A 26877-nucleotide genomic window follows, 5' to 3' on the forward strand; every position below is an offset into this window, starting at 1 on the left:
TGTAAAGTAAGGTGCTTCCCAAAGCGGATTCGGAGATTGGGGCTGGTGTGTGCGCGCGCGCGTGTGTGGTGTGTGCAGGACGTGCAAGCCCAGTGCGCTGAAATGCAGCGCTCTCGTCTGCCTGCAAAGAGTTGCTCCACTCCCCCCGCTGCCCAGCGCACTCGGGGAGCGCCAGGGGGAGTCCTCGCCGGCCCGGGCTTCCAGCGACCCGGGAGCGCCGAGGGCTCGCCTGGCGGAGCTTAGCGCAGCTCGCTCGGCGCCGCCAGCGAGAGGGCGGGGTGGACACTGGGCTTCTGTGTGCCCGCCGCAGCCGTTGGTTGGCGGGCGCCCAATCTCGGGGCATGCCGCCGGAGCCAGGCCAGCACGCACCGTGAAAGACCAGTTTGGGGGAAGGCTTGACCCCCGGCGGTCCACAGAAGCCGGCGTCGGGAGCCCAGGCGGTGGGGCCGCTGCGATCGGGCTCGCAGCGCTGCAGCTGCGGGAGCCGCCGGCACCCCACCCCCTGCCCGGGTTCAGAGGGACTGAGGAGGCATGGCCTCGGTGTTCATGTGCGGAGTGGAGGACCTGCTGTTCAGCGGCAGCCGCTTCGTGTGGAACTTGACTGTGTCCACGCTGCGGAGATGGTACACAGAGAGGCTGCGGGCTTGCCACCAGGTGCTGCGGACGTGGTGCGGACTGCGGGACGTGTACCAGGTGAGCTGGGGACCGCGGCGCCTGAGGGCCCTAGCGGGATGCCTGGCGCTCGTGGGAAGCCGGTTGGTTCCACCTGTATGATTTTATTGTCCCTCTCCTTCCACCGCTCTCTTTTTCAACTCCTATCGGGCTGCTCGCCTCTTGGGTCAAAAGCTCAGCAGCTACGGGTAACCGTTGCCTGACAAAGCTTGTGCATTTTCCCCATCGGGCATGGGGGGCACTTGTGAATTAGTCCCTGGCTTTGCAGACATTTATTAGCGAGTGATGGTGTATCTTAGCAGCAGAGCGTCTGCAGGGAGCAACTCTGACATTCACACGATTCCTTCTTTTTCATTTCATTGGGGTGAGGGTAGGCATTTCACGGAGCAAGGATTTCACCCCAGTTTATGGTCAGAAGGGTCTGAATGGATTTGCATTCTTCCCTTTGATTTTATTTCAGCTTTCCTTCGGGCAGCCCCAACTTGCAAGGCAGAGCCAGGAAAAGCTGATTGTGTCTACTGGCTTTTGGAAGGAAGGACAGCAAATTGTGAACACTTTGCAGGAGGATGACGGGCTGGGGAAGGGAGGGGTGGCCTGGCTGAGCGTTGGAATGCTTACGTTTGGATTTACTCCCTGTCATATAACACAGCCTCTTTATTTCTCTGCTAGGTCCCATCCTGCAGGCAAAAAATGCAGCAACTTTGCTCAGTCTCTCTGGGGCTACAGCTTCCCTTCATATTTTTTAAACAGTCGTTTGTGGATTTAAAGGTCCTGTGCTTTGGTTGTTAATATTTTTCAGGTTTAAAAAATAATCTACATTGCCTTTAGGAAGATTACACCTGGTGTTTACTATGGAATATAGTGGCACGTTTTCTTTCCTGTGATGTAGAATTAGCTTTGTTGCAGTTCTTGGATTCTCCCTACTCTGACCACATTCTCCATATGCCTATGATTCATATCACATTGTATTGAGTCCCATATGTGATCAAGCTTCTGGTGTTGATAAGCCATTGTCTTCCATCAATCAGGCAAAATTAAAAGACTGGCACCTGCGGTTAAACTGTGGGCATCTAAAAAATCAGCATCCCCTTGTCATCCCTGACATCCGTATCATCCTTGTTAAAATGTGAGGAACGTTATACTTTGTGCTTTCCCGACTCCTGCTTTGGATAACATGTCTGAGATGTCTTGCGTTTTGAAAGAATCCAAAAGCCAGGTTGAGAACCGGGGCAACATGTGATGGTTTGAGAGGATTATGGAGCTGTGGATACAGCCCATCTGGCCACGTTACCCAGATCACCTAGCTTTTTGGAGCCAGAGGTGTGTCTGCCTCTCAGCCTTTTTCTCTTTTGGGAAATCATTGTTCGGTTTGGTCTGTAGGAGAAGTGGCCCTGATACACTTTTGTTTTCACTTTTTAACATTTGAGAAACTTTCAAAAGGAGAGCACAAGTACTGTGGCCAACCATTCAGCCTTCATGCCGCTCTCCCCAAAGGCTTAGGGGACTTACGGCTTACCTCTTCTACTGGTAGTGACCAATTCAAAAATGATGCTTCCAGAAACCTGAGACCCCACGAGTTCTTTACAAGGTTGATCAATAATTATTTTTAAGCAGAACAGCGACTTGAAGGACTAACCTGCTGAACTACAGGTTTTCTCTTCTGTAAAACGGATAGTGACTGAGCCAGTACCCTCTCATAAATGATAAGAGGGAACATCTAAAACAACCATGGCCATTTTATGAGTATTGAGTCTTAAGCAGAAAATGATCTCCAAGGTTTGTGTCTTTGGAGAAAACTTGAAAATATTTTAAAACTTGAGAGAAACCCTAGATTTTTAAATTGTACAACATAGTTGTTAGCAAAGAAATACCGTTTCCTTTAATGCCTTTCAAATTTCAACAAGAAGGTACTAACGTAAATTGTATAGAACAGAATGGCAGTAAAATAAAGTGGTTAATACCTTATACTCCAAGTTAAATAGACAGAGGATAGGATAAATCCTACCTCTGCCTATGTATGATCATGGATGAGTTACTTAATTTTACTGTGCTTTAGTTTCATTGTTTATAAAATGAGAAATACAATAGTACTAACCACAGAGGTTGGTATTAAAATTAATTGACAGTACCAAGAGCTTAGGAAACATTCAGTAAATGTTATCTGCTCTATCAGTTGGGGTATTTTTATTGTAATAGGAAAATGAACTCAAATTAACCTACAGAATAAAAAGTAGGGACTTTGGATGCCCCTGAAAAACCTAGCAGTAGGATCAGGGCACTATAGTTGTTCCCCATGATTCTTTCAATCCTGTCTTGTTCATGTATCTTCAGCTGGTTTCTTTCCTCATGATAGCAGACAGCTAAAGCAGTTCTGGGGCTTAGAAAGAAAATGTTTCATTCATTCATATAGAAAGAAAGAGAATGTTTCAAAGCCACCAACTATCAAAAAAAAATTCCCCCGTTTGTACTCTGATGGGTCAGTTTAGGGTCTGTGCCCACCGCCAATGCCATGCACCGATTGGCACAGGGAATGGGATTGTAATTCATGCATTCTCAAAGGGAATGATATGGTCCCCAACAGGCAAAAATCATTTCGTGAGGATGGGGGGGGGGCAAAAAAAAATCTTAGTCTTTATGTACAAAGCACAGGTATACATACAATACATAAACAGATCTACAGTGTACTTATGGCATTAGAATTTTGGGGGGAGTGAGGTGGCTAGCAAACAAAAAAATATCTTCAGAGGCTCCTTAAGGGAGTGATAACGAATACAAAGGTTGAGAAACCCTGAATTACATTGATTGGCTTAGGCCAGTGGGAAAGCAGACCCATTTCTGAAGCCGGGAGTAAGGTTGGCCCCGCCCAGACCACATGGCTGCCAGGCAAGGGGGGGAGGGATGCAGTGTCCACTGTATCTGCATTATTAGAATCTCAGATAATGAGATTCTTATGCTGTTTAAATAAAATGATTATTTTTCAAGATGAGTACAAAGATTGATGCACAAATACATTTGTAAGTATTTTGCAACAGTAATTTATTTGAGTTACGGGGTTAGGGGGCCCATCATTAGAATACCAGTATTGCTATCCCATAATTATGAATTCTAAGACATAGAGAGGAATGTTCCATTATACTGCTCAAGTTTCTGGCATGTGAATTGGAAACACCACAGGGTTACATATTTTATGGAACCCAATTTTTTATCATCTTGATGATAAAAAGGTGTCAATTTCTTGCTTCTAGTCTGAATAGTCTTGTTTGTAAAAAAGAAAAACCCAGGATTCAATCACTCTAGAGAGAAAGGGTGGGGCGGGAGATATCCATTACACGAAATACCTGACAGTCCCCGGGGGTGTTTTGTTTATTCATATACTATAAGTGAAATAAGATCTCTGCCTATTCATAAGGAACTTGACAACCATACTATTGCCTCGCCGGCTCGGCCGGGAAGACATAAGTTCTTTGGAATTGAACACTTCCTCCATTTCTAGATATTGGAGAGGCAAGAGACTTAATTTGCCAGAAACCATGAATAATTAAGATACTAGCTATAAGGCATTTCTGTAGTCATGTGACTAAATAAAAAGCAGACTGAGGCTGCACTGAGGCTGCCTTTTAACAAAGACTCACTTGATGAGTGAAGGTTTGAATTTGGTTGAAGTAGCAGACATGGGACATTCACCTTCCACTTAGGGCTGAATATTAAAAGCTGATATATCTCTCCTGCTTTTATCTTGCCCGGATGGGTTGTGTTATCACAATTAAATAGATTTAACAAACAATTGAGGTGGAAAATGATGGAAGAATGTTGTTGAAAAAGGATCAACACCCTTTGCTTTTTATCAAGTGTGACACGGTCGAATGAAGCCCTCAGTTTGTTACTTGGAATTAAGTTTTCCCTTCATCTCCAACGTCTCAAAGGTAGAATTTCTTGCAAACCCTGAACGGAGTAATTGCCCCCAGTAGGGGCAACTTGAACAGAATCTAGGGTACTTAAGGGACCATAAGAGGCTGGGTCAGTTCCACTGCACAGGTAGCTGGCAGTGAGGGGTGGCATGCCGGGCAGATCACAGCAGAGGCTGTGAGCTCAAACTTGAGCAAATCTGACCTTGAGCAAATTGCTTTTTCTCTCTGAACCTCATTCCCTCCTGGGTAAGAGGGGAGAACTGTAGTCCTGGCATTATGGGTAGTGGAAAAAATTCATGAGATCGTGTGTATAATACTGAGTGCTCTGCGTGGCACAAGCGAGTACTCAGTAAATGTTAGCTCTTGGATGTGCAAAGGGCTTAACACCAGACCCATAGAAGGTACTCGATAAAGGGTAGCTTAGGGTTTTACTGTTGTTTTTATAAGTGAGACTAGTTCTGTGGAAACTGAATTCCCATCTTTGCACGCAAAGATGTTCGGTAAGAGAGACTGTGGAAACTCCCACAGCGGTGGATGTAGGGTAGACCTTGGGTATCTGAGCTTGTGTTCCACACAGTAAACCCACAATTTTTTTAAGGCCCATACAAAAAATCTAGGAGGTCACAGGAGCTAGCAGTAGGGTCTCTAAGGAGATAATCTCTTTATATTCCAAGACTCTGATGATTCATAAATTGGTAACACCTGAACTTTTCATCCCACTGCATTGGTTATGAAAGACCAAGTCCCCCAAATGGCAATCCTTTATTGAGCCTTCAGTGACCTGTGTACCTTTCAAACCATATATCCTTTGCTTGCCCCCGCCCTCCACTCTCCACAGCCTCCTGAATTATACAGACTAGAAGGGGGGCTGACAAGTTATTGGGTTGGCCATAAAGTTTGTTTGGGTTTTTCGGCCGACCCAACACAATGCACAGGAGAAAACTGGCCTGCTTCCTGGTTTTGTAAATAAAGTTTTATTGGCACGCAGCCCTGCTCATTCATTTACACGTTGTCCATGGCTGCTTTCAAACTACAATGGCAGAATTGAGTAGCTGTCACTCAACTACTTAGAGTTGAATAGTTGATACAAAGACTGTATTGGCCACACAGCGGAAAATATTTACTATCGGGCTCTTTACAGAGAAAGTTTGCCAATCTCCAGACTAGACAAAAACAATATATTGGGCAGAGAGTGCTAGAAGAAGGAAAGTTTAGAATTCAGTCATGGAAAAATAGAAGTTGAAGGAATATGGAAGAATTTTCTCTTAAAAAACCCAGTCACTAGGAAATTAATAAATATTCAGGATCAGTGTTCAGTTTACCTTTACTAGGTCCTGTGTTGTAGAACATGATTGGAGTTATAGATCGATTGATTCATTTGTCCGTTTATTCATACATAAAAGAATTATCAGGTGCTTACCGTGTCCCAGTTGTTACGCCAAGGTGTTAGCAACACAAAGTCAAATAGATTATTTCCTGCCCTCAAGGAATCTGTTGTCAAGTAGGGGAGACAGTTAAGAAAATAACCTCTGTGCAAGGGCTTTACCTGGGTCCTCTAGGTGCACAGTGAAGGGAGTTTCTGTCAGACAGGAGTGAAGCAAAAGGGGAGGGCATGGGAGCCAAGGAAGCTTCCTACAGGGGTGATTCTCAGGCGAAGTCGGAAGGACAAGTAAGAGTTAGATAGACTAAGAAAGGCAGACGTGCATTTCAGGCATGAGGAAACAAGGCTCTGGTCGGTGGCGGGAGCGTGTTATAAAGAGTTTTTTAAGGCTGATGAGGAAAGAAAGAGACAGACAGAGTCAAAGTCATAGACAGACAGGCAGGTTTTTTTTTTTTTTTTTTGTGGTACGCGGGCCTCTCACTGTTGTGGCCTCTCTCATTGCGGAGCACAGGCTCCGGACGTGCAGGCTCAGTGGCCATGGCTCACGGGCATAGCCGCTCTGCGGCATGTGGGATCTTCCCGGACCGGGGCACAAACCCGTGTCCCCTGCATCGGCAGGCGGACTCTCAACCACTGCGCCACCAGGGAAGCCCAGACAGGCAGATTTTAATTGAGAATAACATTCAACTTGAATGATCTTTTATTTTAAGATTAGGATTTTACGTTTTTCTTCAGAACTTTGGGGGTGGGGGACAGGTTAAGTTAGAACTGTCCCTGGTAGTGGTGAGGCTGATAGATTTGGAAGAGGGTGGCATAGTGGAGGCAGGACAGGGGAGGAAGTTAGGAGGCCTGCAGTGATGTCGGTGTATTACTCAGGATAGGATAGGTTTTACTGCAGCAGCAAACAGCCTCAGGATCCTAACGGGTTAAAGAAATAAAGGTTAATTTTTGGTTTACAGTACCTGTCCATTCACAGGGTGGCTGGAAGCTCTGCTCATCACTGTCACTCAGGCTCACAGAATGTTCCGGAACATTGCCAGTTGCCATGATAGAGAGTGAAGAGCTTTTCAGGGCTTTGCGCTGGCAATGCAACGCTTGGCCTCTAAGTAGCTCATGTCACTTGTCTCAAGACATTGGTCAGAACTGGTCACGTCACTCACTCAACCACAGGAGCCAGGAAAAGCGGTCCTTCCGTGGAACAGCATGAATGCTGGTGCAGATTTGGTTCCTTAGGAAGCGGACTCTGAAACAGAGATTAACAAGCAGGAAGTTTACTGGAGAGTGCTCTGAGGATCAACAGTGTAGAAGGGAATAGAAAGAAGTAGGACTGAGCAGAGGGAGAGATTGGGTGACAGTTCAGGCTCAACAAAGACCTCAGCTGACCTCACAGGTAGCCCTGAAGCTGAGAGTTGTCCCCAGTTGGAACAAGAGGGCTGGATTTCCCCCCAACTTTCATCAAGCCTCATTAGAGATGGGCTGCCCTTGTATAAGCGGTGTGACCTTGAAGTAGGCAGCTCTCTTTAAGGAACAGCAGTTCCCAGAGGGGCTAAGAGCTCAAAAAAATCCAGACAGCTGATGCAATAAGTCTGGGCAGCTCATCACACAGCATCTTCTACAAATGTCTGCCCAACAGGTATTCACATCAAAGCCTGGACTGCAGCAGGGCCAGCGGGAAGGAAGTAGAGTAAGGATTGCATTGATGTGAAGGATGTAGGATCTAGGTTTAAAACATGGCCTGACAATCAGGGCGGTCTCCCAGCTAGATCCTACATTCTGTTGAAGGAGTTGGGCAACCATAGAGTCAGTTCATAGTAGCAACACATACAGAAAGAAGCAAAGACTTGGTTGATAAATGACATATGAGTCCACTTATCACTGAGGAAATTCATCTTCTACATTTTCAGGTAACCAAAGACTAGGATTTTATGGCAGGAAATTGGGATGCTCAGATACCCCAAAGTGAGAAAGAAAGCTGTCTTAATGTTTGAGTCCATCACTTGGCATCAATAAATTTCTAAAAGACTGTATGATTTAAGATCAACAGATCAGTCTCAGGATCTCTAAAAAGCATTTTTGAACCCTTGTTGTACAGCTTGGAAAACACCAAGTTAAGAATAGACTCTCCTGCCTTGTCAAGTTGGTGTTTTTCTCCTTCTGTCTTTTCTTGGTGGAGCTGCAGCGTGAAATAACTTCCTGTTCGTCCCCTACTTAACGTTTATTCTGAATGTTATATTTGTGATGTCCAATTTGGTTGTTATGGAGAAGTGTGAATGATCAAGTGGGATAAAAAAATTGAAATTAATATGCGTAAGTAATTACATACATGTGTGTGTATATGTACATACAGAAAAGATAAAAATTCTGGCATCCTTGAAATAGACTTTTGCCATGAAAGAGGCTGGTAACTATGGTAAATTAAACAGTACCGTTTTCCCCTAATATCCTGATCGTTTTTAGTTTCTTGAATTTTGTGTTTGGGCAAAGCGCATTGCTTAAATAACTATTTTCTCCTTAACTAGGGCTTTTATACAGTCTTAGTGTCTTGACTTGACTAATGGCTGCTAATTATTAAGTACCTGCTTTGTGCTGTGCCTTGTGCTTGGCACTTTACATGTATTATCTTTTTTTAAGAAAGATATCATTGGGGGAAGATTTCAATATACAAAAATATAAAGGATAATATAGGTAAAAACCCATGCACCCACCACTCAGTTTTAAGGCATCTCAACATTTTGCCATGTTTGCTCCAGATACTTTTTTTGTAATAAAATTTTACAGAATCAGTTGAAACCACCTTTATACCTCTCCTTTCTCCCTAAAGATAGTCCTGTTCTGAAATTCGTGTTTTTCATTCCCAGGCATATTTCCATCATTTTGCCACATGTGTTTGTATCTATAAACTATATATTATTTTCGTGTCTGTAAAATTTATTTAAGGATGTGTCATTCTGCTACCTTATTTTTCTCTCAATAGGCTTTTGGAATTTATCTCTAAAGTCATTTTAACCCTTATATTCCATTGCATTAAACATACCAATCTCTTGTTGATGGGCATTTAGGTTGCTTACAAATTTTCAGTGTCCCAAGATACTACACTGAAATTTTTGTATTGTCTCTTTGTGCTTGTGAGCAAGAGCTTCTCTAGGGCAGCGGTCCCCAACCTTCCTGGCACCAGGGACCGGTTTCATGGAAGACAATTTTTCCACGGACCGGGGCAGGGTGGATCGTTTCGGGATGACTCAAGCCCATTGCATTTATCGTGCACTTTATTTCTATTACTATTACATTGTAATATATGATGAAGTAACTATACAACTCACCGTAATGCAGAATCAGTGGGAGCCCTGAGCTTGTTTTCACTCACCACTCACTGACAGGGTTTTGATATGAGTCCGCAAGCAATTGATTTATTACGGTCTCTGTGCAGTCAAACCTCTCTGCTAAAGATAATCTGTATTTGCAGCCGCTCCTCAGCGCTAGCGTCACTGCCTCAGCTCCACCTCAGATCATCAGGCATTAGATTCTCGTGAGGAGTACGCAACCCAGATCCCTGGCACGCGCAGCTCGCAGTAGGGTTCGCGCTCCTACAAGAATCTAATGCCTATGCTGATCTGACAGGAGGCGGAGCTCAGGCGGTAATGCGAGCGATGGGGAGCAGCTGTAAATACAGATGAAGCTTCGCTTGCTCACCCGCCACTCACCTCCTGCTGTGCGGCCCGGTTCCTAACAGGCCACAGACAGATACCAGTCCATGGCCCAGGTGCTGGGGACCCCTGCTCTAGGGTATATACGAAAAGGGAGACTTGCTAGGTTTTTAGCTTTATTAGATGTAGTGCCTTATTTCTGTCCTTATAATAACTCTTCAAAATGATACCATAAATCCCACTTTATTGGTTTTATATACTTATTAGCTAATAAAACATGCTGGAATTTGAACAGAGCTCTAGCTGACTCCAGTGCTTAGCCTCTTGCCACTGACTTGCTGCTTTATTTATTAGAGAGATACATAAAGATAGTATCTCATTTATTTACTTATTTGCTCAATCAACATTGGGTGAAAACATAGCTGAGTGCTTAAAAATGAAGTCTGTAAACTTCCTGAATTCAAATCCTAACTCACCTTTTGTTAGCCATGTGAGTTCTCTGAGATTTTTCTCATTAAATTTTTTCTGCCATAAAATAGTTAATTATGGAACTCCCTTAAAGAGTTATGCTTCTGGGATTGTTATAAAAATCAACTGCACTAATATTTAAAAGCACTGAAAACAGTGTTAGATATATGTGTGGATGCTTGGATGGATGCTTGGGTGGATGGGTGGATGGACAAAGGTGTGGATGGATGGACAGATGGGCAGATGGTTGGATGGATAGATTAATGGGTGGATTGATGGTTGGATGGATGGATGAATCCCTCATGAATAATTATCTTCCTCTGTGCAGTGCTCTACCACTTATGCATATGCATAACCTTTGGAGCTTCTAAAATCTGCAGAAGCCTTGTCTCCTCCTTCCTCCCCTCCCCTCTGGATTAAGAACTATAGTCTAATGTAGCAAGCAGGAAAGGGGCCCGCTGACCACTGCACAGAGACATCGTACTCACATGGTTTCATGGCACAGCATTTTATCAGGAGACTCTGGCATGCTAATGCTGTTGTCTTTTTGATTTATTCTATGAAAGCAAAGATTCTCACAACTGTTTCGTTGTTTTATTTCTGGCTCTCCAACAGAAAGCCATTAAACTTTCTCCCTCTCTACGCTGAGCCCCACTCCTTAAGAGCCCTAGACTCTCATGCATAAAGGCCCTGGGTCCCCACTGACTGCTGTCTTTCTCATCTGTATAAGCTTTCTTGTGATATGACTCTTAAATTTGCAACGGCAAAGGAGACCCTGTTATTATAGGCATCGTGCTACCCTTGGGTAATGTAGCCAGCAAATATTTTTACAGGAATTAGTCAGTCTCATTAAACTTTGATTAGATGCTTATTAGCTAAGAAAGAAAAGAGCCTTGACAAAATAGGGCAATAGAATGGGCTTTAGTCAGTTGGACCTGGGTAACAAATCAAGGCTTCATCACTTACCAGCTGTGTGACCTTGAGCCACGCTACTTAATTGCTCTGAGCTTGTTTCTTATACGAAAGATAAAATAAGATCTACATTTTAAGTTTGGTGTAAAAGTTAGAAGTAACATGGATTGAGAAAAGGTAAGCATTTGGATCCCTTCGCAAAGTTGATCCTAAGCCTAAAGTTGTCATGCTCGTTGTGATAAGTGCAAACTGTGACCAGGAATTAAGCCCAAACACCCACATTTACTAGCTGTGTGACACGGGCAAGTTACATGATCTCTTGGTGCCTCCTTTTCTCGCATATGTGATGGGGATGGTAATAGTGCCTGCCTCTCAGGGTTGTTGAGAGGACAACACAAGATCATGTAATAAAGGTCTCGCTAGGGTGCCTGGCTCACAGAGTCAGCAGTGAAGAAGTGTCATTTCTACTTAATGAACATTTTCTATGTTGTCAAACATAGCGCGAAGCATTTTTTTCGGCCGTGCTGCACGGCTTGCGGGATCTTAGTTCCCTGACCAGGGATCGAACCCGGCCCCTTAGCAGTGAAAGCGCTGCATCCTAACCACTGAATTCCCTATTCCCTAAGCATTTCGTTGTTACCATTTCACTTAGTTCTCCTAACAACGACATGAAATAGGTACTATGAAACCCATTTGGCAGATGTGGAATTGTTTAGCGCTGTCAAGTCACTTAGCCGAGTGTAAAGAGGGGGAGCTCAGATCTGTGTAAATCCAAATTCCATTCCCTCAGCTGTTGCATGGAATGGGCTTAGTTTGCAAACCATTCAGCCTCTTCCTTTTCTACATTTGCCTTCATGGAGTCCTTCCTAGGACTTTCCCAGTCTCTAATCTCTGCCTCTACCAAAACCTGTAGCCAGAGCAGGTATTAATAAACTCACTGAGACTGAATAACTAGAGCAGGTATTAATAAACTCATTGAGACTGAATAACTAGTGCCATTTTCCCTCTGTAGTCTATTCCCAACCCAGCCTCCAGAGCGATTTTGTTAAAAATAAGTCAGATCGTATCATTGTCCCGTTCAGAACCCTCTAATGACTTCCCAACTCAGAAAAAGCCAGTCTCACCGAACCTACAAGACCCTGTGTAATTGGCATCCCCTTCTCTGCGTTCCTCCACCACCTACCCACAGCCAACATGCTCAACTTCTGATCTTTTTTTTTTTTTTTTTGCGGTACGCGGGCCTCTCACTGCTGTGGCCTTTCCCTTTGCGGAGCACAGGCTCCGGACACGCAGGCTCAGTGGCCATGGCTCACGGGCCCAGCCGCTCCGCGGCATGTGGGATCTTCCCGGACCGGGGCACGAACCCGTGTCCCCTGCATCGGCAGGCGGACTCTCAACCACTGCGCCACCAGGGAAGCCCACTGGTCTTTTTATTATTAATAGTATTAGTATTAGCATTATATTCACTGTATTTATTTGGTTACTGCGGTGCAACTGACATGTAACATTATGTTGGTTTCAAACGTACAGCATAATGATTCGATATTTGTATATATTGTGAAATGATCACAACATGTCTAGTTAACGTCCATCACCTCATGTCGTTACAAATATTCTTTTCTTGTGATGAGAGCTTTTAAGATCTACTCTCTCAGCAACTTTCAGATATACAATACGGTATTATTCACTATAGTTGCCATGTGCTACATTACATCCCCGTGACTTATTTATTTTATAACAGGAAGTTTGTACCTTTTGATCCCCTTCACCCATTTCACCCACCCTCCAGCCCCGCCCTGGCAACCACTAATCTGTTCTTGTGTCTGTGAGCTGCGTCAACCTCTGGTCTCAACTTCCAACTTTCTTTTTCTCTCTAAGTGTCCTCCAGCAGCGCTGACCTCTTTGCTGTTCCTTCAACCCCGCCAAGCACATTCCAAGCTCAGAGCCTTTGCCCTTGGCGTTTTCTCTGCCTATAACTTTGTCACCCAGAGGTTCCTGTGGCGTGCTTCCCCCCCTCACTCCCTGTAGGTCCTTCTTCAGATACCATCCAAACAGAGAGGCCACCCCTGACTGCTCTCGTATCCTGCTTTATTCTTCGCTGTAACCCCATCACCACCTGACGTTAGGAATTTATTTGCTTATGCGCTTATTGTGTTTCCCAGACCAGAAGGTTAGCTGAAGGCATGCAGAAACTTTGCTTTGTTCACTGTGGTATCCTCAGTGCCAGAACCTAATACTCCTTCGGAAATAGTTCTTGACCAAATGAACAAAGGGATCTGCTTTACATTTTAAGATGCTCGCTCTAGCCACTGTGAAGGGACTGGTGCGGAAGGGGTAAGAGCAGTTAGGCTGTTTCTCGTGACCAGCTGTGGGACGATGGGAGACCTGGGCTGGAGTGGTGGCCACATATGCTGTAGGAAGACACGAAGAATTTGGAGGAGGGGGAAGCAGCAGGAAGGAGACTGTGTCCAAAGAGAATGTTTACAGTCTATGTAGTTTTGGAAACATCCAGGACAAAGCCATGTGTGCTGAAATGTATTTGTGTGTATGTGTTTATTCTTTTTCATTAGGGAAAATAGCCGCAAGCCAGTGTACGTTGATTGAGAATACATTGGTCTGTGTTCTCTGACAGCCATTTCTTTAAGGAAGTAGCATTGCAGAGAGCAGAACAGATTATTTCCTCCAGTTCCTGTAAAACAGGCTCAGTCAGGGACCCCAGCTTCTGTGTACAGCCAGCTGCAGGTCCCTGCCCGGGCCCAGCCCAGGGTGGGGAAGTTGGCAGTTTCTGTAGTTCTTGTTAGCTCTTACTGTCAAGTGATCACTGTTTCCTGTGCCCATCCCTGTGGTTAAGCTGGAAGGTGCCCTCTTTGGCCTGACTGATGCTGACAGACGTTTCAGACCTCTGGCTTTCTCTTCGTGGCACTCTGTGGATGTCGATTTTCATTCTGACCCTGTCTCAGGTCATTCCCATCCCCTGGAGCTAAGGATGGAAGGACCCTTTGGATTTGCCTGCATTCTTGGGGGAAAATATTTTTTTTCTTTCTGGTCTTCATTAGTGTTTAATTAAAAGCTTGCTTTCCCTAAGTCTTTGGCTGTGTCTAGGCTTTTTAAAATTCTGCAAGCACAGACAATATAAAGAGAGTTTGACCCTTTGAGTTACAAGAGCTGGTTATTGTGTCTAATTATCAACCTCAAATGATGACAGAACATAATCTTCTAGAACAAAAAGGAATATGAGGCATTTTTCAAATATTTCCTGAAGACAAAGTACATTTACTTTCAATAAATAGTCCAATACCAGTTTTTCAGTGAAATTAATGTTTAAGTTTGAAACAATTTGGTTCAGGATATGAAGACTCCTAAGCATCCGCTCATAGTATTTAGATTTTGGGGTTTTTTCCTTCCTTAAGATTTTTATATATTAATATTTCTAGGTATTGATGCCAGATATAGTTCCAGCCGAGCTCATAAGATTTTTGCTCTCAAATTCTTTTTGGAAATGAGATTTTTTTAGTGAATGTGTTTTTCCTTTAATAAACTCCAGAAGCCAACTCTGAGTTTCAAAAAAAATTTTTTTGAGATATCAGTGCCAGAGTCTGAACAGTGCCATTTATTCACCACCAAGTTGCATCAGTTTAATTTTTTTTTCAGGCTGAAACATTACATTAGGTTACAAATATAGCAAAAGTTTGCCACACCTTTATGCTGTATATTGTGTGTTATAAGTACATCAAATTTAATTATATCCTTTTCTTTTTTCCTCCCTCTTTTTTTTTTGGTGTATTTTCTCTGAGCTAAGTAGGTCACATTTAAATGTATAAATAAATTACATATAGACATATATATGTGTGTGCATATATATGTATATATGAGAATGTATAAATACACATACATATATGTGCCTGTGTGTATATATATGTATGTGTATATATGTATATCACTGTATCTGAAGTTTTTCCAGAAAATAAAACTATTAGCCAACATATTTACCAAACATCACTTTTTCCCCCCAATCTTCAACATCACTTCTAAAGTTATATTATGACCCTGAAGTAATTAGCCAGTACCAATAATATGTTAGGTTCTGTAGTAGATTGTATTCTTCAGGAAATTACTATCAGTTTTGATGAAGTTCAGCAAATGAAAGCTTGGTCAACAACTTCATCTGTTAGCCTTAGTTTAAAAAAGAAGAAAATAGAAAACCAGAGACTGGTCATGTGTAGAAGCTCCTGGTCACCTCCTGGCTCGGCTCAGCTCACTGGTCTGTGAAATGGGGCCATGGCATGGGCTGTCACACTGGAGGGTACTGGGTATTAAGTAGACAGCAGTAGAGCAAATTACTCAAAATGGAGCTCTTGCCCCCTCCCCTTCCCCAGCAACTACGTCCAAAAAGGAGGACGAGGCGGCTGGTTAAGGAATTGAGGGGCCTGTGATGAAAAAGATGGAGGGAGCAGCCTGGGAAACAGCTGCCTTCTTCAGCCCAAGCAGCTTCATTCATCATTTACAAATATTAATGCCATCGGTCTGTTTCTCTTTTTCTTTTTTCTTTTTTTTTTTTTTTTTTTTTTTTGCGGTACGCGGGCCTCTCACTGTCGTGGCCTCTCCCGTTGCGGAGCGCAGGCTCAGCAGCCATGGCTCACGGGCCCAGCCGCTCCGCGGCATGTGGGATCTTCCCGGACCGGGACACGAATCCACGCCCCCTGCATCGGCAGGCGGACTCTCAACCACTGCGCCACCAGCGAAGCCTGGTCTGTTTTAATAGAACTTGTAATGAGATGAACAGCTTTATCTATTTCCTTTTGAGTGATTTGCACATAATCTTTGGGAGCTAAGGATGTTGGAGCCATATGGATATGAGCTCTAATCCTGTGTCCCTCATCCCTCACTGGTTGTGTGACCCAGAGCGCGATGCCTCATTCCTTTTTTTTTTTTTTTTTTTAATTTAATTAATTAATTTATTTATTTTTGGCTGTGTTGGGTCTTCGTTTCTGTGCCAGGGCTTTCTCTAGTTGCGGCGAGTGGGGGCCACTCTTCATCGCGGTGCGTGGGCCTCTCACTGTCGCGGCCTCTCTTGTTGCGGAGCACAAGCTGCAGACGCGCAGGCTCAGTAGTTGTGGCTCACGGACCTAGTTGCTCTGCGGCATGTGGGATCTTCCCAGACCAGGGCTCGAACCCGTGTCCCCTGCATTGGCAGGCAGATTCTCAAGCACTGCGCCACCAGGGAAGCCCTGCCTCATTCCTTTGAGCCTCGTTTTCTCAGCTATGAAATGGGAACATAATATTTCATCATACTGCTGCCAGGTTTAAGTGAAACGATGCCCTGTGACTGCTCAGAATGGTGTCTCGGACATGACAAGAACTCGACACACTGTAGTTTAAGGAAAAGGCCCTGGTTACTAAAATAGGCCAAAAAAGAAAAGGAAAAATCTTAGAAATGGGAGGCTCACTTCCTCTCGCATCTACAGGAAGTTATCTAAAATAAGGATAAGAGAAGAGATAGACATTTTGAAGCAGAAGAATTAAATTATAACCTAGTAAATTGTTACAACCTTTCCATAGGACAGTTTAGTTGTATCCAATCAAAATGTAAGATATGTGCCCTTGTTGACCAGACATTTCCATTTCAGGAAGTCATCTTAAGGACACGATGGTATATGTGTAAGGATTTTCACAGCAGCATAATTTGAAAGAGCAAGCCAGTGAAGACATGAATAAGAGAATGATTAATTAAATGATAGTCCTTCTGAAGCATGGGATTCTATGACATCAGTAGGAAAAGTGAAGTAGACCTATACATCACAGCCCCCCCCAGAATTGTCATTGACCTATTTTGGGGTAAAAATAAACACAAAAGACAGAACAATATACAGGATGTGTGTGTGTATATATGTGTGTGTATGTCTATAGAGACAAAAAGGCACAAATAAATGCAAGAAGTGCGTGTATATGTTCCTGTACATGGGAGAACAGCATTGGAAATACATATACCAAGCCATTAATAATGTTTACCCCTGGGATGTGTAAGTGGACGAAGAGAAAGGTTTCTACTTCTTTTACTTTAATAATTCTGAATTTAAATCATTTATGGCAAGGATATATGTAACTTTTATAATTTTGTAAAACTTCCTATTCAAAACATTTGATCTGGGGCTTCCCTGCTGGCGCAGTGGTTAAGAATCTGCCTGCCAATGCAGGGGACACAGGTTCAAGCCCTGGTCCAGGAAGTTCCCACATGCCGCAGAGCAGCTAAGCCCATGTGCCACAACTACTGAGCCTGCGTGCCACAACTCCTGAAGCCTGCATGCCTAGAGCCCGTGCTCCGCAACAAGAGAAGCCACCACAATGAGAAGCCCGCACACTGCAATGAAGAGTAGCCCTCACTCACCGCAACAAGAGAAAGCCCGCGCGTGGCAACGAAGACCTAACGCAGCCAAAAATAAATAAATAGATAAATTTATTTAAAACAAAAACATTTGATCCAGGCTGTTGTGTAGAGTATTTCTGGAGAACAGGGATCTGTCCAATGTAACCTTGTGTCACAGCACCCAGCATGTAACAGTGTCTCTCCACGTGTTTATCTAGTGTGTCTATTTAATAATGACCATTAGTTATTATTGATGTGATTACTATTAAATAAAAAGCAACATTTGTGTTCCTTGGAGAACCATAGAGTTTTTTATCATTAAAATAACGTAAGTCCATAAATTTAATTGTTATAAAAATGCATGGCTTAAAAGTGAGTCTTTTATCAATGGTATATATTCACCGAATACTTTCTAAACATATAGTGACTTACATATTACATTAATATAAATTTTTACAGAGGTGAGATCATTCTATACATCTTAGTTTGAAATGTATTTACTTACACATCTTAGATGGTGATATATCTCTGTTTTTCATAACTGCTGTGTATTCAGTGGTATGAATGTATCAATTAATTTTGGTAATCCCCTATTAATAGACATTTAAGTTGTTTCCAAAATTTTACTAAGACAAATGTTACCATGAACATCCTCATATGCAAAACATTTGTGGGAGAATTTCTGTAAGATACATACCTCATTTGGAAGGAATTTGGATTTCCAAAAAGGTTGTACCAATTTCTGATGCCATTGAGTGAACAAGAATCCTTCTTTTCCATACCATGGCCAACAACTTTTGATTTGTACCATGGTGCTAGCAAAAATTTATATATTATATCTGTTTTCATTTTATCTCCTTAGTTAGTGGAGCTGTCTGCTTTTCATAACCTTCTTAAGGGCCCTGATGCTTGGAACACTGGAATTGTACTTGCCTGAGAGCATCAGGAAAAGCATATTTTGCATTTCATCACAGTATAAATTAGTTTGCATGCTTTAGAGCACATTTTAGTCTCTTAGAAAATGTTTGTCCTCTCACAGTGATATGGAATTTCCTTGTATAGTTAAAGCAAGTTTATGTAGAGCCTTGCTGGTTGAAATCCAAGTATCATAAAGATATATTTTCATATAGTCTCTCTGCCATGTACTAAAGTCTTAAGATTTACAAATAGCTCAGAATAGTTATTTCTTTTTGCATTCATTATACTCTTTGGTTTCAAACTATGGTGTCCGCAAGTACTATTTAGTAGATTTCAAAAATCTTGTTTTATCTCGTCTGTAAACATTCACAGCTTCATTTAGATAAGCTTGAAAGTGATCGCCAAGGCTTTATTATTTTTTTAAACAAGGGATAAAGCTTAGGGCAGGAGAACAGAACGATGCACCATTTATTTTCTCTTTTTCGCCTTTTCTCTTTTGAATGCCCAAGGACTTCAAGCTTATTTGGCCCTCTAAATCCATTTTTATTAAGTTAAATATAATTTAGCCAGAGTTGAATTGTTTCAATGAGATTTCATAGCCACAAGCGACTATGAAACTGTCATTTGTCTCATTTCGGGAGGCACCAGAACTGATTACTTGGGAGATGATTGAAACTGCAAGTCCTGTTAATGTCATGGTTATTTGAGAGATTGCACCTTGAGGGTGAGGATGGGTTGACCTGCAGATTTGTTTGTGTATAGACTTTCACCAGGGCCAGCCTAACTTAGAGTTAAATTGGAGTTGCTACAGGAAACCCCTCAAAGAGGGCTTTTGTCATGTGTTGGCTGGCTAGCACTCACCACTGGCATTCTGTTAGCTCCCCGACTCCCTTCTGGCGGTGCCCACCAGGCAGATGGCAAAAAGGCAGGTCCCCGTGCAGGCTTCCTACTGTGGCCACCAAGGGAGCCAGATCTTCCTGTCTGCCCTGTTCATCTAGGGGGCAGGCTTGAGGTCTCAACCAGGCTTATGAACCTCCGTGCTCCTGCACTCTGAGTTTTGAGCTAGAGGAGGGAACGTTTGCAAGTAAGAACCATCAAAGCAGCAGAGGGGGCGGGACACAGACAAGACAGTCGTTGTATGACATGGTGTCAGCTGTGTCTGCTCCGTTAAGGGTGGGTTCTCTTGTTTCCTGTTCATTTTTCTAAGCCTGCTTCCAGAAGCCATTTTTTTCCTTCTTCCATCCTGAGAGGCCTTATTTGGCTCAGGGATCAATATCACCTCCCATGTGACTTAGGAATATCCTGGTAGGTCTCTAAGCCAGTGCTTCCCAACATTTTTCATGTCGTAGCGTACATACGAGATGCTAGTACCCGTATGGTACACAGGGTAAATGTATATGAGGCCGCTCAGAGCCTGAGGTGACCATTTGCAGGATCTTAAGCTGCCTTGAGGGCTGAGAGGACCAGTAGTTCAGGATACTCTATTGCCTGTTATATCCACACATTGGTTGTGAAGCTGAGGTCAAAGTTAATCATGTGGCCTTATTCCTCTTGCCAGTGATTGGTTTAGGGTAAACATATGACCTAGCTCTGGCCAATGGGGTGCAACTTGCTGATGCATTTCTTTTTTTTTTTAATTTATTTTTGGCTGCATTGGGTCTTCGTTGCTGCACGCAGGCTTTCTCTAGTTGCAGTGAGCGGGAGCTACTCTTCGTTGCTGTGTGTGGGTTTCTCATTGCGGTGGCTTCTCTTGTTGTGGAGCACAGGCTCTAGGTGCGTGGGCTTCAGTAGTAGTGGCACAGGGGCTTAGTTGCTCTGCGGCATGTGGGATCTTCCTGGACCAGGGCTTGAACCTGTGTCAACTGCATTGACAGGTGGATTCTTAACCACTGTGCCATCAGGGAAGACCTGATGCATTTCTTGAAGAACTCTCTTTACTCTTAAAAAGAGACATAGAAGAAAGAGATGATCCTTCTTTTGGAGTAGGGATGTGATGCCTGGAAGAGTGGCAGCTATAGTGTAGCCATGAGGGAATGTTAGTTTCAGGAGAGCATGCTGAGTGGAAAAATAGAAGGAACCTGGAACTTTGATGGCAGTACTGATCTGTGGACCTCACCAACCTTGGAACTACCCTCCCTTTAGATAGTGAGATAATCGATTCATATCATTAAAGTTATTTTTACTTTTTGTTTGTTTGCTACTTACTGCAAAAAGCACTCTGATATAATATCTGCTCAGGACTTGAAGATCACGACTTAGAGAAGAGTTGTCCAATGCAAAAGGTGCTCAGGCGCTTCCCTGGTGGCTCAGTGGTTGAGAGTCCACCTGCTGATGCAGGGGACACGGGTTCGTGCCCTGGTCTGGGAAGATCCCACGTGCTGCGGAGTGGCTGGGCCCATGCGCCATGGCCGCTGAGCCTGCGCGTCCAGAGCCTGTGCTCCGTAACGGGAGAGGCCACAACAGTGAGAGGCCCGCATACCGCAAAAAAAAAAAAAAAAAGGTGCTGAAAATAAGAAACTTTCGTGGAAAGAATGGAACAAGAACTGGAGATGTGCTGGTAAAAGGAAAATGTCTAAGTTCAGAGTCAGTTGGATAAAAGTAGAAGGAAACTCTTTTTTTAAAAAAATGCTTTACATTAAAAAGTATAGTATTTCTTTATTAATTAGTAGTATTGACCAGAAATATTTGCCAGCATCTCAGTGAAACATTAGAGAAAGGAAAAAGATTTTAATTAACAATTGCAAGAGGCAGAAAAGCTTACGAGTCAGAAGCCCTGAGCCCTGGAGCTAGACTGTCTAGTTTCAGATCCTGCATCTGCTGCTTCCTAGCTGTGACTTCCTGTAAGTTACTTAACCTCTCTGTGCTTCATTTTTCTCATAATCTGTAAAATAAAGATAATAATAGTCCCTACCTCAAAGGTATTATTGGATATATCTTTATAAAGTATAGGAACAGCATCTGGTGTATCTTAAGTACTATGTAAGTGTTTGCTCTTATTAATTTGCAATTATCATCCAAACCTATACACATGTAAAAAAAAAGTCACTTAAACACGGGTGCTTCTAGCACTACATAGTCACTAAAGTGGCTAAATTAAGAAGCTCTATAATACCAAGTGTTGGCAAAGACCTCTCATACATTACTGATGGGAGTGTAAAATTGTGTAGTCTTTTGGGAAACTGTCAGTTTCTTAAAAAATTAAACATGCTTCCACCCCATGATCTATTAGCTCCACTCCTATGTATTTATTTAAGAGAAATGGAAACTTATGTACATACATATGTACTCACATACAAACACACAGATAAACACACACACACACAAACCTTGTAAGCGAATGTTCATAGCATATTTCTTTATAATACCCGCAAATTGGAAATAGCTCAGATTTCCATTAACAGGAGAGTAGATAAATAACTTGTAGTATATTCATGCAGTGGAATACCTACTCAGCAATAAAAAATGAATTAACAAATATATCCAGCATCCTGAATGAATTTCAGAAACATTTTGCTCAGCGAAAGAACATTCATCAAAGAATTCATAGTCCATAATTCAATTCATATGATGTTCTAGAACAGGAAAAACTAACCTATGATAATAGAAATCTGAACAGTGGTTGCTTATGGAGGATGGGGAAACATTGGCAGAGGCAATTGGCAGAATATTCTGGAAATATTTTTTATCTTGGTAGGGGTGTGGATAATATAGGTGTACACATTTGTCAAAATTCGTCAAATTGTAATACTTAAAGGATGTATATTTTACTGTTTATAACTATTTTTTAAATGAAACAAAAAGCAATAACAGACTGTGTAGCAATAGCAGTAGCTGTGTAGGTCTTGGAAAGTATCAATAAACATACAAGATGAGCATCTTTTCATCCCATGTAGCAAGAAAGATATCAAAAACTGTGAGAGTCATGTCAGAAGGACATAGGAGTTGACTTGAAGAATCTCCCATTGGCCAGTATGGGACAATTTGAGCATCACTAAGGACAACAATTTTAATAGATTGAAACACATATAATATATTTAAATTCATGAGTTTATAAATACTTTAAAAACCAATTTGGCCACCATTGGAAGTGCCAACTCACTATTTTGAAAACTAGTAAATAAAGGTGAAGAATCAAGCATTTGTTGCCTTTTCTTTATGAATTGTACCACTAGGTAACCCATTAGTAGATGAGAGGAAATTTCACACTACAGAAATATTCTGGCTCAAAGTAAAGGGTGATAGAATTGGAAGGTCATCATATTGCAACCCTTAGTCAATTAAATGATCTAGCTATTGAACTAACATTACAAAAAGAGACAGCCCTAAATGAGAAAACACAGATTGGTGACCAATGAGACAATCTTGCCCAAAAAGATCTAACTGGAATCTGATCAAGCCTTCAGACTCAATCAACCTACAGGAAATATGGTGGACAAAGGACCATATTAAATGACACCAGGGAGATGTAATCAGCAGAACTCAGATGGGCAGGAGAAATGGCAGGATAAACAGCCCTGTTTCTTCAACAAATAAATTGCAAAGAGAGAGAGAAAAAGAGAGAGAGGAGTGAAAAAGAGAGGGAGAAGATGAATGGAAGGGGAACTTACAGATTAACAGAGACCTAAGAGAAATAACAACAAATTGCAAAATGTAGACATTTTTGGATCTTGATTCAAACAAACTTGAAAAAAACACATTCATAAGACAATTGGAAATTTGAACACTAACTGCATATCTGCTGATATTAATGAATATTGTTTTAGGTAATTGGGGTTGTCTTTTAAAAGAGTCCTTAGCTGTTACATTGAAATATTTACAGATGAAATTATTTGAAGTCTTAATTTTCTCCAAAGTAATACGTACAGAAGGACAGAAAGTGGATGAGAATATTAATGAAACAAGATTAGCCGTGTGTTATAACTGTTGAAATTGGGTGATGGATACATGGAAGTTCATTATACCCATCTGTCACTTTTTGTAAGGGCTTGAAATTTTCCACCATGAAAAGTTCTGTTTCGATTTCAAAGGAACACAAAGGGAGAGAAAAGGGGGAAAACCAAACCAAACCAAAAAAAAAAAAAAAAACAGATTCTGCAGAAATACAGGAAGGAAACCTAACAGCATGTTGTTAACCCCTGGATGCATTTCTCATTGTCTGCAAAAGCTGAATAAGAAGGCAGTTTAAGACTGAAAGCCCTGGGTTCGAATCCTGTTCTTCTGCACCCAGTTGGGGGGACTTCTGTTACCAGATCTTTTGAGCCTCTGTCTCTCATCTGTAAAATAGAGATGAACAAGTACCCACTTCATAGGGTTGCTGTCAGGATAAAAGAAGAATCTGTGTCAAGCACGGGGCGTAGTACCTGGTACCAGTCAGCACTCGATAAATTTGGGTTGTTGAGTGCTAGTTTATTGCATGTGACATTCAAAACAGAAGATAAAACAATGAATATATGCACTTTACAATGAACGTTGGAACATTTTTGATGACTTCTGAACTTCCAAAGCCTTTTTCTGTTCATATTTCCAAACACAGGGGTGAGATTAGATTTTACAATGTCCATGACCTGAAAACCTATGCGTGCCTTATGTAAAAACCAAGTCAAAACTCATGGCACTCATCTTGTGAAACAGAAAGGAGCCCCCTACAATGCCTACTTTTCTCCTTAACTTTTTCACCTCTGTTTCTCTGTTTTGGGTTAGGAAAGCAAGAGAATCCGCCTAGAACCAGAAACTTCCCTCTTTTTCTGCCTGAAGGGGAATGTGAACAACGGACTTTTCCATCAGGGTTGTTTTTCCTGGACATGGTGTGCCCCCTCCAACTGCTGAAGCATGTGATCCTGAAGGAGACCTTAAATAAACTTCACATGTTCCTTACCGCTCAGCAGTGCTGTCCCAATTCTAGTAAATTATGAATTTGTTTTCTGTATTTGGTGTTCTTCCTTTTTGAACAGAAGTTCTATTCATTCAGAATATGAGTTGAGAGATTTCCATGTGCCACGTGTTATAGCCTCAAACAAGGCAGAAGTGGTCCTAAACTCGTCCCCCAGATATCCACATGGCTGGCTCCTTTTTTTTTGGCCATGACCAGGGATTGAACCCAGGCAGTGAAAGTACCAAATCCTAACCACTAGACCACCAGGGAGCTCCCCTGTCTGGCTCCTTCTTAGTCTCCAGTCCCTTCATCCTCTTCATCACATCCTCCTGCTTTAGTTTCTTCACAGGTCTTAACCCTCACCTGGAATTACCTTATTTATTAATTTATTTTTTATTTCTTGCCCCCCTCTGGAGTCTCTCCTTTTCATCACTGTTTCCCCACCACCTAGCCTGGTACTCAGTAGAACCAGCTACATAATTGGTAGGACCCAGTGCAGACTGAAAATGTGGGACCCCTTGTTCAAAATGTATTAAGAATTACAGGACAGCAGAGCATTAAACAAGGTTGGTGCCCTTCTGAGCGTGGGATCCTGTGGGACTCTGCAGGTCTTACAGCCATTATTATTAGGCACCCCCAAAATAGTTATTGGAATGAATGCAGATCTAAGAAAAACCATCAGGGACCCAAGGAGCGCTGGCATCCAGATTGATAAAAGATTGAAAACAGGAACCAGCATGTGTGTAAAAAGGATGCATGATTCCTCAACTGCAGGGTTGACTGTGAGGTGAAAAGTAAGGTAATCACTCTGCTCACCTTGAGAAACACCGAGTCTGGGCTGTAAATCCTTCGAGGGTCAGGACTGTAGTGTTTTCACCTTTGATTTCCCTTGCAGGGCTTCTGCACGTCCGTGGTGCTCCATGAATATTTGGGAAGAACCGAATTGGTTCTAGAAGTAGAATTAGAGAAGGATGAGGAGTTATGAAAGAAATATTCTTTTTTCCTTTTCGCGGTACGCGGGCCTCTCACTGTTGTGGCCTCTCCCGTTGCGGAGCACAGGCTCCGGACGCTCAGCCTCGGCGGCCATGGCTCACGGGCCCAGCCGCTCCGCGGCATGTGGGATCTTCCTGGACCAGGGCACGAATCCGTGTCCCCTGCATCGGCAGGCGGAGTCTCAACCACTGCGCCACCAGGGAAGCCCAGAAATATTCTGCAAACCTCACTAAATTTAGGAGGAGATGAGCTGGTCATTAAGTTTGTCCTTTTAGTTTATGACAAGTGGTTCAGAGCTGTGCTCAGCCATCAGAGTTTTGGAAAACTGCAACACATTGTTGGGATTTTATGGTGTGTCTGGCATTAATTTGGTATATGAAGTGTTCTATGATGAAAGTGATAGTTTTGTGATAAATGCAAAGCTTCTCGTAAAGATTCCTAAGACTGTATTTCTTTAAAAATCTGGTCTACACTTTCACATATTTTCCCTCCAAATGATGGACCTATTCCCCTTGTCCCACTTCCAGGATGGTGAAAGCCTCCACAAAGTCACCATATACTTATCCAGACTCACCAGTTAGTGATCAGCGAATTGTGTCACAATTTGCACTTTATAGGCGTAATTTCACATATGCCCATCATTCATTTGGACTTATTCCGGAGATATAATTTCATTTTCTTTTTTTCCCCCTTTTTTAAAAGAAATGTATTTCATTGACGTATAGTTGATTTACAATGTTGTGTTAATTTCTGGGGGGGGAGGAGGTGTTGTTTGTTTGTTTGTTCATTTTCAATGGGACTCCGTAACAGGGCTCCCTGAGTCTGCGTTCTTGGATCCCAGGTAAAGCCCAGCCCCGTGTCTGACTGCCCGGCAAGAGCCATTTGGAAGAGCAGTGGTTTCAGGTTGGATGTAGAGTGAGACTTTCTGCTATTCCTGTGTGGGCCTTTCTGTGCCATTTCTAAAGGACCTCTTCCTAACTAATGCACTGACCACAGAGCTCCTATCTGATGCCCCAGTGCTGCAGGAACTATCCTTTTACCCAAGGCTGAATCCCCGGTACCTTGGCCTCCCACCCAGGTCCCCAATTCTGTGTCGATAATCATTCAACTTGTTAAACAGTATTGGTCAGCTGATGAAGGGTATCTGATTCCAGTTATCATGTCTCCCATGAACTGCTGTATTAGATAGGACCTTTCTGTTTGCAAACCAATTTTAAAAAAATTAAATTAGCTTAAGTAGAAGTAGAAATTATAGTGATTCAGACAGTCATTGGAGTCTGTCTCTCTCCAGCACTTCTGTCTGGCCTGAAGTACCCTGGTACCCCAGCCTCTCATCCCAACAGCTTTTTAACTCCAGAACAAACACCCTTCTTCCCTCATCCCTATAACTAGGGAATATTGGGGCCGGGTATTTTTATTGGTTATTCCTGAATCGCATGTTAATTATCCCTTGATATAGGGGCCTGAGGTTAGCTCACCCTAATGATTTGGATGGTGCTGTCATAGAAAAGCAGGGATCTGTGATTAGAAAAAGTGAAACAGACTTTGGATGGGCAAAAACAACAGATACTTACTCTGATCATCTAGTGTTAATCCTCCCGTGTGCTCCCACAGCCATACCCTGACCTTGCCCCAGCCCTGTATTTGGTCTGTCAAGTCACTTCACCTGGTTCTTCATGTTGGCCTTGATCTCCTAGTTTTAGCCCATTCTGTTGCCTCGATTCTGAAACCATTTATCAAAATTC

The 26877-nt window shown here is 42.7% G+C and overlaps 1 protein-coding gene across 3 annotated transcripts in view; it reads left to right on the plus strand.

Annotated features, from left to right (window-relative positions):
• Positions 1–26877, plus strand: part of FRMD4B (FERM domain containing 4B) — a 281077-nt gene that overhangs the window by 89885 nt on the left and 164315 nt on the right. Inside the window, exon 1 of one of the 3 annotated variants that reach the window (XM_032649975.1) lies at positions 387–693. The exons of 1 other annotated variant lie outside the window; for it this stretch is intronic. In XM_032649975.1, coding sequence (XP_032505866.1) covers positions 532–693 — 162 coding nt within the window. In that variant the 5' untranslated portion in view covers positions 387–531. Of the gene's footprint in view, positions 1–386; positions 694–26877 lie in introns of those variants that run through there. One more of the 3 variants, XM_032649974.1, reaches the window with a different exon arrangement.

The sequence above is a fragment of the Phocoena sinus genome, chromosome 11 (genome assembly GCF_008692025.1).
Source record: "Phocoena sinus isolate mPhoSin1 chromosome 11, mPhoSin1.pri, whole genome shotgun sequence".
Taxonomy (NCBI): Eukaryota; Metazoa; Chordata; class Mammalia; order Artiodactyla; family Phocoenidae; genus Phocoena; species Phocoena sinus.